At 66.7% G+C, this 17,736-nt stretch overlaps 2 protein-coding genes across 3 annotated transcripts; both read left to right on the forward strand.

Moving 5' to 3' along the window:
* The first annotated feature begins 119 nt into the window (after window positions 1-119).
* TEPSIN (TEPSIN adaptor related protein complex 4 accessory protein) lies at window positions 120-3,813 on the forward strand. Its single transcript, XM_084491840.1, has 13 exons — window positions 120-192; window positions 382-454; window positions 601-692; window positions 821-914; window positions 1,120-1,187; window positions 1,294-1,372; window positions 1,568-1,639; window positions 1,768-1,974; window positions 2,097-2,271; window positions 2,423-2,536; window positions 2,674-2,752; window positions 2,878-3,012; window positions 3,195-3,813. Exons 1-13 carry the CDS (start codon window positions 151-153, stop codon window positions 3,678-3,680), a joined length of 1,716 nt encoding a protein of 571 aa, XP_084347966.1. The 5' UTR covers window positions 120-150; the 3' UTR covers window positions 3,681-3,813.
* Window positions 3,814-3,928: 115 nt separating this feature from the next.
* Window positions 3,929-16,741, forward strand: CEP131 (centrosomal protein 131). 2 transcript variants are annotated; one of them, XM_084491838.1, is made up of 26 exons: window positions 3,929-4,456; window positions 5,944-6,127; window positions 6,560-6,645; window positions 7,047-7,161; window positions 7,373-7,482; window positions 7,912-8,025; window positions 8,140-8,289; window positions 8,501-8,618; window positions 9,285-9,401; window positions 10,110-10,266; window positions 10,392-10,492; window positions 10,606-10,788; window positions 11,026-11,202; window positions 11,337-11,474; window positions 11,997-12,122; window positions 12,228-12,344; window positions 12,763-12,865; window positions 13,053-13,254; window positions 13,491-13,598; window positions 13,705-13,822; window positions 13,941-14,015; window positions 14,107-14,249; window positions 14,752-14,929; window positions 15,002-15,198; window positions 16,389-16,449; window positions 16,543-16,741. In XM_084491838.1, the coding sequence occupies exons 1-26, from the start codon at window positions 4,362-4,364 to the stop codon at window positions 16,615-16,617; spliced, it is 3,348 nt and encodes a 1,115-aa protein (XP_084347964.1). In that variant the 5' UTR covers window positions 3,929-4,361; the 3' UTR covers window positions 16,618-16,741. The 2 variants fall into 2 exon arrangements, with proteins under 2 accessions (XP_084347964.1, XP_084347965.1); XM_084491839.1 differs by having other exon boundaries at window positions 10,419-10,492.
* Window positions 16,742-17,736: the final 995 nt, after the last annotated feature.

Below are 17,736 nucleotides of genomic sequence, written 5' to 3' on the forward strand. Positions count from 1 at the left end.
GGGGGCCGCTTCCGCCTGGAGCCCCGCCCCTTCTCTCTGCTGACTGGCTGATCCGCGGCACCTCGCCCTCTCATTGGCCAACATCCATTTCCGGGGGGGCGGAGCCGTGAGGCCGCGCCGGGGCCGGGCAGGGCCTGTACCGGGGCTGTCATGGCGGCGCCGCTGCGGGACCGGCTGTGCTTCCTCAGCCGGGTACGGGCCGGGCCGGGAGGGGGGGGCTGCGGGGGGGGCGTGACGTCACCACGACACCCGTGACGTCACGGCGAGAGCGGGCCGTGACATCACGGGGGATTTGGGGAGGAACCGGGGAGGGGGGAAGGAACCGGGGGGGGGGGTCCCGGTGCTGGGCCCTGACCCCCCCCCTGCTCCCCCCCCCCCCAGCTCCCGGTGCTGCTGCGGGGCACGGCGGACGAGGACGGGCCCTGCCCCGGGTACGTGCTGGAGGAGATCGCCAGTATCCGGGGAACGGGGGGGGAAAGGGGGAGACGGGGGGGGCTCCGGGGGACCGGGGGGGTGAGGGGAGGAGCGGGGGGGACCGGGGCGGGGGGTGGCGGAGGGGGCCGGAGCAGAGCAGGGCACGATCCCTAACGCACGGCCCAGAGATCTCCCGCGAGTCGCCCGGCAGCAGCCAGTGCCTGCTGGAATACCTGCTGAAACGGCTGCAGAGCGGCTCCTGCCGCGTCAAGCTGAAGGTACGGGGCTGTGGGGGGCCGTGGGGGGCTCTATGGGGCCGTGGGGGGCTCCACGGGGCCGTGGGGGGCTCTGTGGGGCAGCCCCAGCCCCCCAGGATGGGCTGCCTGACCTCAATCCCCCTTGGCAGGTGCTGAAGATCCTGCTGCACACGTGCGCCCAGGGCTCCCCCCAGTTCGTCCTGCAGCTGAAGAGGAACGCCGTCTTCATCCGCGAGGCTGCAGGTAACGGGGTGAGGAGCGGGGCAGCGGGGGCAGCGAGCGGCTCTGCGGGGTGCTGGCAGGCTCAGCCCGGCCCTGCAGAGAGCCCAGCGCTGCTCCTGCCCCTGCCCCTCTGGCTGCTCCGGAGGCTGAGCTCTGCCTGAGTCTGAGTTTCTGCCCCGTTCTGGGAGCTGAACGTCTCCCGAAAATCTCGCCTTGTGCCTTGCAGCGTTCACTGGGCCCCCAGACCCCCTCCATGGCAACAGCTTGAACCAGAAGGTGCGGGCGGCTGCGCAGGTGAGTGCTGGTCCCGATCCCGCTGTGCCCGGGGCACTACTCGGGGCCTGGGGCAGCTCTGGTGCTCCCCGGCCCCCTCTGCCCCTTCCCCCGTCTCTCCCGGCAGGATTTGGCCAGCGTTCTCTTCTCGGATGCTGCTCTCCCGACTCCTGCCCCGCTGCCTGCCCGTCCCCTGCCTCCCGCGGGTGAGTGCAGGGCCCTGCAGCCCCCACGGCCCCCGTCCTGTCCAGGGGAGCTGGGAGATTTTGCCCTGACGGCTCTCCAAGTGCCCTGCTCTGGGTCCCAAAAGCAGCCCCAAAAGCTCCCCTGGGGGACGAGCAGCAATGGGGGGGACCCTGATGTGCCCGTGCTCTCTCTGAACGTGCCCTGTACCCCCCCAGGCATGGGTTCCAAGCCCAGCCCCTGCAGCTCCCTACAAGGATTCGGCTTCAGCAGCGAGAGGAGCGGCTCCGGTAGGTGCTGGCTGCTCGCTGGGCTCTGCTCTCCCCCCTCTGTGAAACCCAAGGGCTCTGCCCTGCCCCGTTCCTGTGAAACCCAGACCCCGGGCGCAGGCTCTCAGCTTCCCAAGCCTCTCTCCCAGGCTCTGCAGGTGAAGCCCTGCTCAGCACCATCCAGCGAGCGGCCGAAGCGGTGGCCAACGCCGTGCTCCCCGCCCCGGAGGCTCCCCGGCCCCCCTGCAGGGAGATCCACGAGGATTCCTACCAGCCCGTGAGGGCTCCCTCTCCCTCCAGGAGCTTGCCCAGCTCCGCCAGGCCTCCAGCGACCACCACAGCTCACAGCACCCGAGGTTTGTCCCTCACTTCTCATTTTAGGGTGGCTGCTGGGGGGGTCTGGCAGCGTTCTGGGGTGTTTTGGGCTCGCCCCGGGGCCGTGGCGTCACCCCCTGGTTTGCCGTTGCTGTCCCTGCAGCGAGCCACCAGCCGGGGCTGGCCGGGGGCGGCTGGGAGGAGGCTGACAGCGGGCACAGCTCGCAGGATTCCTCGCAGGACAACGCTGACCTGAGCCGAGCCTCCGACTCCTACAGCAAATCGGGCAGCGACAGCCACTCCGGGGCCAGCAGGGACCTGGCAAACGTGGCCGAGAGGTGAGAAAAAGGGGTCCGGGGGGGGGATCCCCTTCCCTTGAATCCTTCCGAGGCGGCTCCGTCCTCTGCACGGTGCCCTGTTGGTGCTGCCAGGCTGAGTTTCCCTTGGGGTCTGTCCCCTCTGAGCCCTGTTCCCGCTGTCCCCGTGCAGGGTGGACGCTGAGGGGCCGGGCGACTGCCTGCGGGAGGTGAGCCTGGTGGCGGCGCTCACCCAGGGCCCCAGGGTGTTCCTGAGCAGGGAGGAGGCGCAGCAATTCCTCAAGGAGTAAGTGCCCGAAGAGGGAGCTCCCCGTGAGCCCGAGGGGGACCGTGGTGGTTTAGGAGGTCGGGGGGGGGCTTCTCCCTCGGCTGGGGGGGCTCCGAGCTGGCTCCGGGGGCTCACCCCTGCCCCTTTTCACCAAGGTGCGGGCTCCTGAACTGCGAGGTGGTGCTGGAGCTGCTCAGCCGGGCCCTGCAGGACCCCAGCGACAGCGTCCGCATGGTGAGAGCCTGTGCTGGCCGCCCCCAGCCCCTGGGGAGGGGGGGCTGCAGGAGCAGGGGAAGGAGCTGGGAGGTGGGGGGGGGTGTTTTCGGTGCCCTCCCCGCTCAGCTCTCCCCTCCCCGCAGCGCTCCATGTGCGCCATCTCGTCCCTCATGTGCTCCGACCTGCTGGCCCTCGACCAGATCTTCGCCGTGACGCAGCAGCACCTGCAGCAGCTCAGCCAAGGCAGCCCCGGCCCCGTGGCCAACCGAGCCACCAAGGTGACCACCACGATGTCCCCGTGGCCCCTTCCCAGCGCGCGGCGCTCCCAGGGACCGGGCTGTGCCCCTTGCCAGCCCCCTGGGAGCCGTTCCAGGTGTCACAGAGGGGCAGGAATTCTTTGCCTGCCCCCTGCCGCTGCCCCAGGAGCTGATTTTCCCCTCTCCCACCTCTTTTCCCCCAGCTCCTGCGCCAGTTCGAGGCTCTGTGCAGGGGCCGCCCGTCCCCGAAGAGCCCCCACCCCTCCGTCCTCCCCGAAGCTTCGGCCCCGTGCGCCGCGGACCTGCTGACGGACGTCCCCCCCCTGCCCAACGAGGGAATCCTCCAGCCCCTGAGCGTGGCCCCGCTCCCCCCTGCTGCTACCCCGGCCCCCGGGGGGGATCCCCGGCTGCAAACGGAGCCCTGGGGGGAGCCCGGCCCCACGGCAGCAGCCACCCCAAGCGAGCAGGAGGCGGCGAGCAGCAGACTGCAGGGGGACACATCCACCGCGGCTGCCCCCCCCCGCAGCCTGTCCCTTTTTGCTGGCATGGAGCTGGTGGCCCGGCCGGGCACGGTGCTGGCCCCCCTCTCCCCCCACGAGGAGCCGCGGACGCTGCCCCAGCCCGAGGATGGGGCTGGGCCTGCTCGGAGCGGCCGGGAGCCTTCTGCCTTCTCCTTCCTCAACGTGTAGCTGCTGTCACACCCGGCCCTGAGCCCCCCCCAGTGCTGCCCAATCTTTGGGGGCTCTCTGGGGGCGCGTTCCTCGGCTCCCCCCGCGGCACTGGGGGGGAAATAAAGGAGCTGCCCTGCGGGGGAGAGCAAAACGGGGCTTTGGCAGGGAGCTGCGGGCGGCCGGGGGGGTATGGGGTGTACCGGGGGCTGGTGCCGGAGCTCAATAATTGGGCTGTGTCCCCCCCCCAGTCCGTTTTGGGGAGCGATGTCCGGGCACCGTGGGGATGGGATCGGGGCTGCGGGGGGCTTTGGCTCCCTGGGGCCGGTGGGAGGGCAGGGAGGGGGCACGGGGCTGCCTCGGGGGTCTCTGCCCAGCCACGTTGGGGCCAAGCAGCCCCTGGTAACCCCCGGTAACCCCCTGATAACCCCCGGTAACCGCTGATAACCCCCGGTGACCCCTAATAACCCCGGTGACCTCCAGTAACCCCCAGCCGGCGGCACCAGGCGGCGCCGGGATTCGAACCCGCGGCTCCCCGGCCTGAGGCCACGCCCCCTACCACATAACCACGCCCATCACCCACCAAACCACGCCCCCTCCTTCTAGACCACGCCCCTCCCCTTTTCCCCCCCGCCCCCTTCTCTCCTCCACCAACCCCGCTCCCCGCCCCGCCCCTCCCCTGACCGGCAGCCTCCTCAACCAATGGGGAGGCCGCCGCCCGCTCGGCCTCCACCAATGGCGGCGCGGGGGCGGGGCCCCGGGGCGGTTCGGGGCCGCGGCGGCGGAGGCCCGGCCGGGTGAGGGGCGGCCCCGCGGCGGGGGCGGGGGGGGGGGCGCCCTGGGGGCCCCTTTGGGGTCTTTTTGGGGTCCGCGCTGGGTTCGAGTTGGGTTCGACCCCTCTAGGGTCCCCTTTGGGTCCACTTTGGGGTGTTTTGGGGTCCCTCTGGGTCCCTTTTGGGGTCTTTTGGGGTCTCTTTGGGTTCTTTTGGGGTCTTTTGGGGTCTCTTTGGGGTCCCCTTTGGGTTCTTTTTGGGTCCGCGCTGCGTTCGAGTCGGGTTCGCCATGGGACCCCTTTGGGGTCCCCTCTGGGTCCACTTTGGGTTGTTTTGGGGTACCTTTTGGGTCCTCACTGGGTCCCTTTAGGTGCCCTTTGGGTCCCCTTTGGGTTCTTTCGGGGTCCCTTTAGGGTCCCCTTTGGGTCCGCACTGGGTTCCCACCCCAATCCCCATAGGGTCAGTGTTGGGTTTGAGCTGGGTCCCCTTTGGGACCGCTTTGGGATCACGTTGGGTCTGTGCTGGGTCTCCCTTGGGACCCCTTTAGAGTCCTCACTGGGTCCCCTCTGAGACCCTTTTGGGTCCATGGTGGGTTCGGGTTGGGTCCCCTTTGGGTTCACACTGGGTTCACACAGTGATCCACATCGGGTCTGCGTTGGCTTTGAGCTGGGTCCCCTTTGGGGCTGCTTTGGGACCACGTTGGGTCTCCCTCTCACATCTGGGTTTCCCTTGGGTCACCTTTGGGTCCACGTTTAGGGCCCCTTTGGGGTCTCTTTGGGTCTCCCTTAGATCCCCTTTGGGTCTGCGTTTGGGTCCCCTTTGGGCTCATGTTGGGTTCACTTTGGGTTCTCTTTGGGTCTGTGTTGGAGCTCTCTTGAGTCCCCTTTAGGTTTGCATTGAGTCCCGTTTGGGTGCATTTTGGGTCTTCTTTGGGTCCATTTTGGGTCCCCCTTGGGTCTGTGTTGGGTCTCCTTTGGGTTCACATTGGGTTCGCACTGCAATCCACCTTGGGTCCATTTTGGGTCCCCTTTGGGTCCATTTTGGGTCTTCTTTGGGTCTCTCTTGGGTCCACTTCGTGTTCACATTGGGTCCCCTTTGGGTTCATGTTGGGTTTGCAATCCACGTTGGGTCCATTTTGGGTCTCCTTTGGGTCCATTTTGGGTCTCCCTTGGGTCCCCTTTGGGTCCACATTGGGTCTCCTTTGGGTTCACGTTGGGTTTGCGTTGCAGTCCACCTTGGGTCCATTTTGGTTCCCCTTTGGGTCCATTTTGGGTCCCCTTTGGGTCCATTTTGGGTCTCCCTTGGGTCCCCTTTGGGTCCACATTGGGTCTCCTTTGGGTTCACGTTGGGTTTGCGCTGCAATCCACCTTGGGTCCATTCTGGGTCCCCTTTGGGTCCATTCTGGGTCCCCTTTGGGTCCATTTTGGGTCCCCTTTATGTCTCCCTCGTGTCCCCATTGCTCTTGCTCTGCTCTCCACCCCCCGTCACCCACCTGCCCTCTCCCCGTGCAGGATGAGGAGCTCCCGGAGCAGCTCGTCGTGCCGCGGTGCCGGCTGTGGTGGCGTGGCCGTGGACCTGAGCCTGACGGGGCTGCCCGTGCCCGTCCTGCAGCGCCCCAGCAGCGCATCCCCCGCCAAGCACGTGGCTCGCTCCCTCTCCGTCGTGGCCGATGGCAAACCCAAGAGGAACGCCCTGGTGGGTGCCGCGGGGGGACCCCTGGGTGCTCCCACACCCTCCTGCCTGGGGTTTCTGAGGGGCTGGGCGGGGGTCCCGGGGGGCTTCATGTGCCCCCCCTGTTCTTTTTAGGATGAGCGGGGCTGCTGTGGGATCTGGGCGCTGCGGTGCCGTGCTCCCAAACCTCATCCCCTGTAATTTTCTGCTCGCTGGGGCCCTTCTCAGCCCTTCCCTGTGCCTTATGGGGCAGCATCAGCCTCTCCAGCCCCTTTTCTCCGTTCAGTGCTTTCCCTCTGGGAAGTTTTGGGGTCCTGGGGTCTCCTGCTGGGTTCTCCAGGATTTCTGAGCAATCCCCACTGCCTCGGCGGCTTCCCTCACGCTCATCCCCTGCTCCGGGCACCCCAACCCTGCCCCTGTGGAACCTCTGCCGAGCTGAACTCTCTCCCCCCGCAGGAGGATGCGGGGTCCCGGGCCATCAACAACCTCCGCAGGTCCAACAGCACCACGCAGGTCGCCCAGCGGGCCAGCAGCGGGCACAGGTACGGCTCCCCCGGCACCACATCGGGATGGGACCACGAGGAACCCCCTGCTCCGTGCGCCCCCCGGCCCCACGAGGGGACCAGAACCCAGCAGAGCGGTCACTGAGTCCTGTCCCACGCACCGGGGGTTCTGGAAAGGCACAGAGTGGGTTTTTTTTTTTGCAGGGGAGGGCACGTGGGTGGCATTTGGGGAGCCTCCTCTTAGCGCAGCCCCTCGGGGACCCGCCAGGCTGCGTTAGGGGACAAAACTTTAGGATCAAAACGTTAGGATCAGAGCCGCCTGCCCCTGCGCCCCGAGCAGGATGAGATCCCTGCTGCTGCTGCCTCGTCGCTGTTTGTCATCTCGATGTTATCCCCAGCACACACATCCCTTTCTCCTCTCTGCCTTCCCCCTGCTGCAGCTCGGAGCAGGCAGGAGCCTTCCTGGCCTTTTTTGAGAGCGCTTCTGGTGGAAGAAAGAAAGGAACCACCCCGAGCACGGCGTCCCCGGAGCAGAAAACCACCTGGAACGTCCTGGTGAGGGCAAGGGCTCGGCGGGGACACGGGGCAGCTGGCTCCTGGCACGAGGAGCCGGGATTTTGGGTGGGATTCCCCTCCAGCAGGTGAAGCCGCGGGGCTGCGGGGCAAAACCTTCATGATGTGGGGCAGAAATGAGCTCTGGGGGAGGGATGGGGCGTGGGGGAGGCATTTTTGGTGCTGGCTGAGCCTCGTGCCCGGCCCCACGCAGGACGATCAGCCGCGAGCCCTCCCGGCCCCATCCAGCTCCGAGCCAGCAGCGGGCATGAGGAAGAAGGAAGCGGCCGTGCTGCTGGCAGCCAACTTCACCGCCAACAACAGGTAGGGGGGCAGCCCCCCCGGGAGGAGCCCGCAGGGGAGGAAACAACCCAAAAAATACCTGGGCGGGAGAGCTGGGGCTGTGGGCAGCGTGCCGGTGGGGTTGGGTGCTCGAGGGAGGGTGGTTGGGGTCTGGGAGAGGTCAGGAGAGGGAGAAGTAAGGGGTGAAAAGCTCAGGGGCAGGAGTTTGGGGCTGCTCAGGCCGTGTCTGTCTGTCTGCCTGCCTGTCTGTGCGTCCGGCAGCGGCCCCAAGGAGCCAGCTCGGGGCTGGGGGTGCCGGCGAGGTCTCCCCTGCTCCTTACCCCGAGGGGTGCCCTCGTATGAGAGGTGGCGGCCACCACGCAGGGTGGGTGCAGGGCACCCGCTGGCCCCATCCCCGTGGATCTGGTGGGCTCTGACGGGTTCTATCCCCCCTACAACAACAAAAAAAAGGAGCAACAAGGGCGCAATGGGGAACTGCGTCACCACCATGGTGCACAACAACTACGCGGCCGACAGGGGCCCCGCGCCCAAAAGCTCCAACCAGGCTCCAAGCAGCAACCTCAAGTAAGTGCTGGTGAGGACACGGCCTTGGGAGGGGGCTTTGCTGCCCTCAGGGGGGTGCTGGGCCCCCCCCCCGCGTGCCGTGCCGCAGCCACGTGGCGTCATTTTCTGCCCTAGCAATGTCGTCAAAGCCACCGCCAACGAGGAGAGCGAAAGCAGCAGCTTGGTGAGGTCGCAGAAGAATTTCTCCAGCAACAACAACGCCGCCCGCAACAACGCCGGCGGGCTGCCCCGCAGGAGGGAGGTGACCGAGGAGGAGGCGGAGAGGTGAGGCTGAGCGCGGGCTGCGCCCTGGCCCCTGGGACAGAAAGGAGCTGCCGGGGGGCTGTGTTGGCTTCCCCTGCCCCTGACTCCGCTGAGTTGTCAAAGGAATGAGTTCCTGCTCCCCAAAACGGCTTCCCCAAGCTAGGGAGAGAGGATGAGGGTGCCAGGGGGGGCTGTGGGGCCGTGGGGCTGACGCTGCTCCCTTTTTTTGCAGGTTCATCCAGCAGGTGAACCTCGCCGCCGTCACCATCCAGCGCTGGTACCGCCGCCACGCGCAGCGGCACAAGGCAGGAGCGGCGGCTCTGGGGCGCCTGCTGGCTTCCAGGAGGGAGGTTGGTCCCCGGGGGCAGGGGCACAAACCCTGCTGGGTGTCCCCGTTGTGACAGGCACCGTTCGTGCCCGCAGACCTGCTGGCCAGGACCTGAGCTGTCAGTGCTGGGGGCTCTGCCCCTCGCAGCGGGGTGGGGAGGGTCCTGGCCCCGTTCCCCGCGGTGCCAGAGGGGTCCGGGAGCCCTGCAACCCCTCCCCGTCCCTCTGGCTGCAGGGACGTGGCAGCAGCAGCACAAATCCTGCTGAATTCGCCCCATCCCAGACGCCCTCGTGGTCAGAGGGGGGAGCCCTCCCTCGGCTGGCTGCACAGCAGCGAGGTTTTGGCTCCTTGGAGAGCGCCGTGGCCTCGGCGGCTAATTGTGGGGCTTGGTGCTTAATTATTTATCCAAACAACAGCGAGTGCCACCGCTCCTGCATGTGAGCTTCTATTTTTGAGCCCCGTCTCTGTGGTGGTTTCAGCCCCGGGTGCCCGATGGTGGCGTTTGGTGCCCGAGGAGAACCAGCAGAGTTCCCTGCCGGCTCTGTACCCGCGGGAGGGGATGGCCGGGGGTGCAGGGAGCCAGGGTTGGGGTGTTTTGGGGTGTTTGGGGTGCCTCCTTCCCCACTTTTCTGCCCTGGGTGGTGGCTGTGGGAGCTCTCACTCAGCTTTGAGCTTTTTTTCCTGGCAGGAGAGGCAGCGGCAGACGGAGGAGGGGAACATCCTGGGCCTGCAGGAGCGGAGGGACGAGGAGCGCAGGAAGATCCGAGAGGAGAAGGCGCGGCTGGCGCGGCGTGCTGCCATCCAGGTAGGGACAGAGCCCGGGGAAATGTGCCTGCCCCTGGCCCCTGGGCTGCCCGGCTCCGTGAGGCAGTGGCAGGGCCTCTCCTCCTCCTCCTCCTCTTTCCACGATTTGGAATTTGAGCGAGCCTTGGGGACGCAGCGCTCCCCGTGGAGACGGAGGTGCCACAGAGCAGTTCGCCTCTGTGCTCCTGCCGAGGCTTGGCAGCTCCTCCAGAGCTGGTTTCGGGCTGTTCTCGGGGAAAGGGGAGTTCCTGCCATGGAACTGGGCACGGCCAGGGATGGGACTGGTCCCAGGAGGGGTCGGGGCCCTGCAGGGTGGCTGCGTGCCCCTCTGTGCCCTCCAGAGGCACCTCACCGCCCCCACCGTGCTCCTGCAGTTCCCTTGGGTGCTCCTGGGGTGAACCCGAGGGGCTGGGCCAGGGGGCAGAGCACAGGGAGGTGCCTGCTGGCTTGCAATGTAGTGGAAAAGGGTTTTTAAGAGCCCCAGCTCCCCTTTGGCCCAAATGGAGTCAGGTCTCGGCGGGGGTGCTGGCGGGAGGCACAGCAGCGAGCAGCTGGAGGGTGGCGAAATGCTGCAGCGGCCTCATAAACACGTGTGCCTGCGCCTGGAGCCACTTCCCAGAGCTCTGCCAAAGCCCCCCAAGGCCCAGCAGTGTCCCCCCACCCCGTGGTGCTCGGCTCCTCGAGCTGCAGCTCCTTCTCCCTCCCGCAGGAGCTGCACCAGAAAAGGGCCCAAAAGGCTGCCGAGGCGAAATGCTTGGCGGAAGAGGAGCTCACGCTGGTGAAGGAGAGCAGGAGGGTAGCAAAGAAGAAGCCTGCCAGGCCTGCTGCTGCCACGAGGAACGATGGCCTCAAAGCCAACAACGCCGGTGCGTCCCCCTGCGCGTCCCCCAGCCCCTGCAGCCACGTGGGACGGGGACAGGAGGGTGGCAGAGGAGCAGTTCTCAGCCCGGGGTGAGGGTTGTGGTGTGTGAGAGCGGTCTGGTCCCTGCAGATGCCAATTTCCACGCTGTCACTGCAGAGCCAGAAGCAAGCAGCCCGGCGGAGCTCAGCGCCGTGCCCTCGCAGGGGCAGGGGGCAGAGGACAAGCTGCAGGTGGGTCTGGCGTTGGCTCGAGGGGCTCTTCTGGCACTCGAGGGGCTCTCCAAGCTTGGGTTTGTTTCTCTGGAGATTGGGCAAGCTTCGAGGTGCGTCTGCCTGTCCTCCAGGACGTGAGCTCCAGGGAGACGGGAGGCGAGGACCCGGGGACCGCGGGGACGGCCGCCAGCAGGGCTCAGTCCAAAGTCACCCTCACCGAGCTGCTGGACACCCTCAGGCTGCTGGAGGAGGAGCCGGAGCTGCTGCCCCCCCCGAAGCTCTTCAAGAAGGAGAAATACGCCTGGATAGACGGGGTGAGCAGCGTGAGAGCAGGGTCCCCTGCGGGCTGCCTCCTTCTGGGGCGCGCTGGGTGGTGGAGGGTGAAAAAAGGCTGAGTTGCATCCCTGTGGAGGAGCAAAACCGTGTGAGGGCTGAGCACGGAGGAGGAGGCTGCCTACTGGGGTGCACTGGGGGCACTGGGAGCAGCCGGCACCTCCCCGGGCACCTCTGGGGCTCGCCGCCCTCCCCAGCAGCTCCGTCATGCCCCGCAGGAGCCCGGCTCCAACTCGCTGACCGCTGACAACTTGGAGAAGCTGGGGAAGCTGAACCATTCCCCCGGGGTCCCCGAGGACGGGGCGCTGCTCTCGGAGGCCAAACTCCAAAGCATCATCAGCTTCCTGGACGAGATGGAGAGGCCGCGCTCCGCCGCCTCGGCCACGCAGCGGGAGGTGGGTGCTGAGCACCTGGTGCTTGCCAGGGTGCTGACACCCTCGTGGGAAGGGGCTCTCCTTTTTTTTTTCCAGAGCCTAGGCGCCCTCCAGCTCCTCTCACTCTTCTTTTTTTTCCTTTCCCCACGTCCCAGGGGCTGCTCTCCGAGGAGGAGCTGGCGCACTTGGAGCAAGCGTCCGCTGTTGCCACGGAGGTGACGAGCTCCATCGTGAGGCTGAAGCTGGAAGTGGAGGAGAAGAAGCGAGCCATCAGCCTGCTGCAGACAGCTCTGGTGGGTGGCTCGGCTCCTCCTGCCCTCTGGAGAGCCAAGGAGCAGAGCCCTCAGCACCCGTTCCCCTGGAGCAGAGGCTCTGGAGCGCGGGGGCACAGCGCTGCGGGTTGGGGTTCCCATCCATCCTCCAGCAGGGCCAAGTCCTGCGGTGCTCCCCGAGCTCTCAGGGGAGCTGTGTGGCCGTGGGGTGCTGGGTCATGCAGTGATCTTGGCTGTTGTTAGCATGGGAAGGATCCTCGAGGTCCTTCCCCGTCCTGTGGGCTCTCTCCGTGCTCCCTCAAGGTTTGGAAACCACCTCAGCAGGTGCCTGGCCAGCTCTCAGCGCGGAGCTGTGCTGAATTTTTTCCTTTCCTCCACCCCTGGGGGTTTGGGCGGCCCCGCTGACAGCAGGGTGGGAGCTTGGGGGACCAGGGGCTTTTGGTTTAGCTGCTCGGGGTGAGCTGACCCAGCAGGGCTCTCCGTGTTGGATCTGCTGCTGTCGCTTCTCACCCCCCGTGGCCGTTTCTTCCCCGCACCCCCCAGGCCCAGCAGAGGGAACTGACCGTCCGGCACGTCCAACAGACCGAGAAGGAGCTCGGCCACCAGCTGAGGCTGCAGAGGGAGCAGTACGAGGCGGCCATCCAGAGGCACCTGGCCTTCATCGACCAGGTCATCCTCACCTTCCGCAGCTCGAAGCCCGCCGGCCGGGCTGGAGGCGCCCTCCTGGCTGCCTCACGCCTTCCCTTTTTCCCCCTTTTTTCCCCCCTTCCCCAGCTCATCGAGGACAAGAAGGTGCTGAGCGAGAGGTGTGAGGCTGTGGTGGCCGAGCTGAAGCAGGCGGACCAGAAGTACAGCAAGAAGATCAGCCAGATGCAGGAGCAGCACGAGCTGGTGAGGAACGGGGCCAACGGGGTGCGGGGAGGTGACATTGGGACCCCCGGGGGCTCACCTGGGACCGGTGCCACCTTGGTGCCACCTTGGGGACCCCCTGCTGCTTGGTTTTTGGGGAGCTGGGCGCAGGAAATCAGTGTCACCCCCAGAGGTTTGTCCTGGCTGGGTGGGGGGCACTCTCCCAGTCACCCCAGCAGGGGTTTTCCCAAGGGTTTTGCTTTCCCCCCATGCTGGGGGTGGGCAGGCAGCAGCAGCCCCGTCCTGTACGGGGTGGGGGGCACTGGGAGAGGGTGGAACCGGGGCTGTGCGTGGCTGGGGTCGTCGGCTCCTGCCTGCACCTTGCTTTTTGGGCTCCCAGGGTAAGGAGGGATCTCCTCCCTGGCTTCCCTCTGACGGCTTCCCCTTGGCTGCCCACCAGGAGCTCAGGAAGCTGAAGGAGCTGATGAGCGCGACGGAGAAGATCAGGCGGGAGAAGTGGATGGATGAGAAAACCAAAAAGATCAAGGAGATCACCGTGAAAGGTGCCAGGCCCCAGCACGCCCCGCTCTGCCCTACCCTTCCCAGCCTCTCTGTGCCGAGCCAACTCCTGCAGCTTCCCCACCAGCTGCCCGGCTCCCCGGGGGCGCCTGTGCTGGCCCCAAATCTGCTGCTTTTACCCCCAACCGGCCCTGAGGCCGTGCTAACCGTCCTCTCCCCTTGCCACCCCAGGCCTGGAGCCGGAGATCCAGAAGCTGATGGCCAAGCACCGGCAGGACATACGGCAGCTGAAGATGCTGCACGAGGCCGAGCTGCTGCAGTCGGGCGAGCGGGCGGCGCGGCAGTACTGCCGGCAGGCCGAGGAGCTGCGCAGCCTGCTGCAGCGCGAGAAGGAGGAGCAGGGACAGAGGGAGAGGGAGCTGGCCCGGCAGCGGTGAGCGCTCCAGGGCACGGGGGCGGTGGCCGGGACCACCACCGGGGTGGATTCGTGGTGCTGACGGGTTTGCAGCACTCAGTGATCTCGTGGAGAGGTGTCGCGGAGCCTGGGGTGCGCACGGGGTGGGAAGGGGCAGGGAGAAGGGAAAACCACGTAACACTGCCCTGCTCCAGGGGAATGGGTTGCTCTGAGCCTGGCAGCCCTCTGAGGCCGGTTATTCCCCCCCCTCCAAGGTGTGAGAAGCAGCTGGAGCAGGAGGAGCAGGCGCTGCAGCAGCAGCGGCGCCGGCTCTACGCGGAGGTCGCCGAGGAGAAGGAGAGGCTGAGCCAGCAGGCGGCCAGGTGAGAGCAGAGCCAGGAGCCGGCACTCCTGGCAGCCCTTGGGGGGCTGCTCGCCCTCGTGGGGGCTCCCTCGGGGCGCTGCGAGCTCGGCTCTGTCCTCGGGCAGGCAGAGGGCGGAGGTGGAGGAGCTGCGGAGGCAGCTGGAGGCGAGCAGCTCGGCCGTCACCGCCGCGCTCAAGGAGGAGCACGCCAAGGAGCAGGAGGAGAGGGAGAGGAGGCATCAGGTCCGTCGCTCCTTGCCCCCTTCCTGATGAGCAAGGCACGGCCCCGAGCTGCGTGCTGACAGGGCTGGGAGCCCTGGAGGCAGCGGTAGAGCTGAGCAGTTGTCCCGTCTCCCTGCAGGCAGAGGTGAAGGTGCTGAAGGAGCGGCTGGAGATGGAGAGGCAGGCGTGGGAGGCAAACTACGTGAAGAAGGAGGTAGGGCCAGGGCTGCTCTCCCTGCAAGGTGTTAACGCTGAGCTCCGAGAGGGCTCAGGGCAATGCTCAGCATCTTTGTGGCCGTCCCCAGGAAGCCTGGCTGCTCGCCCGGGAGCGGGAGCTGAGGGAGGAGGTGAGGAAGGAGAGGGACAAGGAGATCGAGCTGGTGATCCAGCGCCTGGAGGCCGACATGTCCTCCGCCAAGGAGGAGTGCGAGAGGGCAGCGGAGAACAGGTGAGGAGAGATGTGAGCCTGCTGAGTCCTTCCTCCCAGTTCCCTCTCCTGCCCACGAGCTTTGTGCCTCCCCCACGAGCTCCAGGCACCACCTGCGTGGGCTCCTGAGCCACCTCTGCGTGTGCGAGGGCACGGGGAGCGTGCTTGGCACTGTGCAGCACGAGCTCGGGACGGAGCAGCTGGTGGGGACAAATGTCCTTCCCTCCCTGGCACACCACAGGGTGTGTGCCCCTGCTCGCCCCCCCTGGAGAGGCATCCTCGGGGGTGTCAGAGCGCTGTGGCAGTGGGCAGCCTTCCCCAGGCAGATGTCTGGGCTGGAAAGTGGCAGAGAAACCACTCCAAACACAGCCAGAAACCATCCTGCACCTCCTGAAACCATCCTGCACCTCCCGTGGGGCTGATCCTGCGCTGGCTGCGGCGTCGTGGTCGCTGCTGCAGCCTTGGAGGGGGGGTGCTGGGGATGCTCCCAGCTCCGGGCTGAGCTCTCCGTCCTCTCCTCCAGGATTAAAAGGATCCGGGACAAGTACGAGGTGGAGCTGCAGGAGCTGGAGAGGTCGGAGCGCAAGCTGCAGGAGCGCTGCAACGAGCTGAAGGGGCGGCTGGCCGAGCTGGAGGGGGAGAGCAGCCGCCTGCAGGGGCTGCTGAAACACCGGGAGCAGGAGCTGGAGGAGATACGGAAGGTGAAGCCGAGAGCACGGCCGGGTCCCCCCGGGCATCCAGCACCCTGGGGTCACCCCTTTTCCCCCCTGTAGGTGCGGGACCAGCTGGCCCAGGAGCGGAGCAGCCTGGCGGAGGTGATCCGGGAGGAGTTTGCCACCAGGCTGGTGGGCACGGAGGAGGAGAACAAGAGGCTGAAGGCGGAGATGGTGGAGATGAGAGCCCGGCAGCGCCTGGAGCTGGACAGGGTGGCGCGGGAGAAGGACAGAGAGCTGGAGGAGGTGCACAGGAGGTGAGGCAGCCTGGCCGGGCTGGGTGGGCTCGCAGCCGGGGTGCGTTGCCAGGAGTTTGGCTGCGGTGACTCCTCGGGCATGGTTTCCCGTCCCGGTGGCACCAAACGGGCAGCGCTCACCCCTGCTTTGCCTCCACAAACCCTCTGCTCCTCGTGGTGCCTGCTGGGCTGCTCGGTGCCACCCAGTCCCTGGGGTTGCTGCTCCCCTGGGTGGCTGCAGGACGGAGGTGCCGGGAGATCCCCGTGCCGTGCAGCTCCACGTGCGAGCACCCGAGCACTCCGGGCTCTCTGTCCCCTGCTCTGGGCTCTTTTGGGGCACCTGGGGGTGTCACCGTGCCCTGCAGGCTCCCTGCCCTGAAGTGCCCAGGCCGATGATCCCCAGGAGCACCCTAGCACCGAAAGGGGGGGCAGGGGCTGCGCTCGCCTCTCCAGCAGGGCTCTGGCACCTCGGGGCTGTGCTGCGGGGGCTCAGCACCAGCAGGAGCCGGCGCTGGGCTCGGCACCAAGGAGCCAGCGCAGTGCTTCCTCGCTTCCCTCCCCGTCTGCCTGCGGGGGAGGAATTTTATCTCCCCGGGAAGGCAGCGGCTGAGCTCTCTGCCAGCTGCCCCGCTGGTACAGCCAGACCCAGCCCTGCTGCCGGAGCCTGCAGGGGGGAATTTGGGGGAAAAAAGCTGCAGTGGGAGAGCTTCGCATCAGCACGCGGAGCTCAGCGGCTTTCCCGGAGCCAGCCCGAGCGCTTCCCGTTCCCTCTGAGTCACACCCTGAGGGGGACCGAGAGGGGTTCCCCGTCAGTCCCATGTGCACAGCCTGGCAAAACGGGGCAGGTTTGGGGCTCTGAGTGCCGTGGGAGGGTCTGGCCACGAGGCAGCGACCGTGGGTGTGAGAAAAAGGAGTGTGTGTCCCTGTGGCCTTGTTAATAATTAGGTCTGGTGAGGCTGGTGTCCCCTTCGTCCTGCAGGGGACTTGATGCAAGCCGTGTAATGCTCCCAAAGTGGCATGAAGGCATTTATAGCACGCCCTGGCACCCCAAACCCTATTTATAGCATGCCCTGGCACCCCTTTTAGCTGGGGGGTTGCAGAGGAGAGGGGCTGCCCATCCTGGGGCTGCCTTGAGCTGTGCCAAAATCACCGCCCTGAGACCCGGGGGTGCCTGGACCCCGTGCTCAGCCCCTCTCCATCCCCCTGCTCAGGGTGAAGACGGCCGTGGCGAGGAAGGAGGAGAACGTGAGCAGCCTTCGCAAGCAGTATGAGGTGAGCGAGGGGGGCTGCTGGGGGGGGCTGCCCCTGCCCCGCTGCTGCAGCCCTGCCCCGGCCACAGCTCCCCGACCCTGCGCGCTCTTGCAGGCGGCGGTGCAGCGAGCCGAGCACCTGGAGGCCCTCCTGGAGCAGCAGCGCCAGCAGCTGCTGGCAGCCAAATAACCTCCGCTCCCCTCCCCACCCAGGATTTGATTTTTTTTAATTTTTATTTTTATTTTTTTACGCCTCGGCAGCGCTCAGCTCCCTCTGACGTTTTACCAATAAAAGCTCTGCTGGTTTCTACGGCCGTTTCTGTCAGATTTGTGGCCGGGGGGGGGGCAGAGGGAAACCTGGGTGCTGTTGGCATCCTCGTTTTTTATTTTTATTTTTTTTTATTTGCTCTCCATGGATGCATTTATCCTTGTGTGGTGGTGTCGGGGCAGGAGCTGCCTTTGCTCGCGGTGTGTGCGGGCAGCAGTCGGTGGTGCTGGGTCCTGAGCCTCGAGGTGGGAGCTGCGGGGCTGAGCCACGGAGGCAGGGCTGGGGTTGGGGAGCCCCTTTTGGTGCTGCGGGAGCTCAGCACCTCTCCTCGTCCCAGCTGGCTGCCCCCAGGCTGGGTTAGGGCAGGGCTGGAGGGAAGAGCCGGGGCAGGATGTGATCCCACAGCCCCTGCTCCCTGCAAATCTCTCAGCACCCCCCGATAGTGACGGGAAACGCCTGGACCGAGCCCGGGGGCATCTGTTTCCTCCCGGCAGGACGTGCTGATGGCTGCCTGCAGGCTCTGCTCTCCGAGGAGGCCGGGGTTTGGTGCTCGGGGCCAGCAGAGGCTTTGTCCTCAGCGTCCCGGGGCGTTTCTCATCCGTCCTGCCAGCCCCTGCGCCCCGCTGCGGCGTTGTGCCACGGGCTCTGCGCTCACAGCAGCGGGGTTGGGTGGGCTGCTGGGACCCCTGTCCTCTTGGGGGGCTGCCAGGAGTGTGTGTGGGGGGGTCCTGGCCCTGATATGGGGCTGGGGGGGGTGCTCGAGTGCTTCCTGTAGATCCTGATCTGCTCCTGCCCACGGCCGGGGCAGGGGGCTGCTGCCTGGCTGCGGGCACGAGGCGGGGGGGGTCCCAGCCCCCCAGGATTTGGTGTTTGCTGGCTGAGGCTGCGCCACCCGCTATAAAATATTCCATTTTATGAGGTAAATGGCCGTCGGGTGCAGGTGGGCCGAGCGATCCTGCAGCAGCCCCTTCCCCTCTCCCCCCGTTTTGGTGCTGTGCCGTCTGCCCCCGGGTGTTCCCCGTGATGGTGTCCCCCGAGTGG

This window comes from Aythya ferina (genome assembly GCF_964211825.1).
Source record: "Aythya ferina genome assembly, chromosome: 18".
NCBI classification, from domain to species: Eukaryota; Metazoa; Chordata; class Aves; order Anseriformes; family Anatidae; genus Aythya; species Aythya ferina.

Coding starts and splice junctions, on each gene's coding strand:
- TEPSIN (XM_084491840.1), top strand. CDS start 151: ATGGCGGCGCCGCTGCGGGACCGGCTGTGCTTCCTCAGCCGG. Junction 455..600: donor CGTGCTGGAGGAGATCGCCA/GTATCCGGGGAA, acceptor CGCACGGCCCAG/AGATCTCCCGCGAGTCGCCC. Junction 1,975..2,096: donor CACAGCTCACAGCACCCGAG/GTTTGTCCCTCA, acceptor CTGTCCCTGCAG/CGAGCCACCAGCCGGGGCTG.
- CEP131 (XM_084491838.1), top strand. CDS start 4,362: ATGGGGAGGCCGCCGCCCGCTCGGCCTCCACCAATGGCGGCGCGGGGG. Junction 11,203..11,336: donor CCTCGGCCACGCAGCGGGAG/GTGGGTGCTGAG, acceptor CCCACGTCCCAG/GGGCTGCTCTCCGAGGAGGA. Junction 12,123..12,227: donor ACCTGGCCTTCATCGACCAG/GTCATCCTCACC, acceptor CCCCTTCCCCAG/CTCATCGAGGACAAGAAGGT.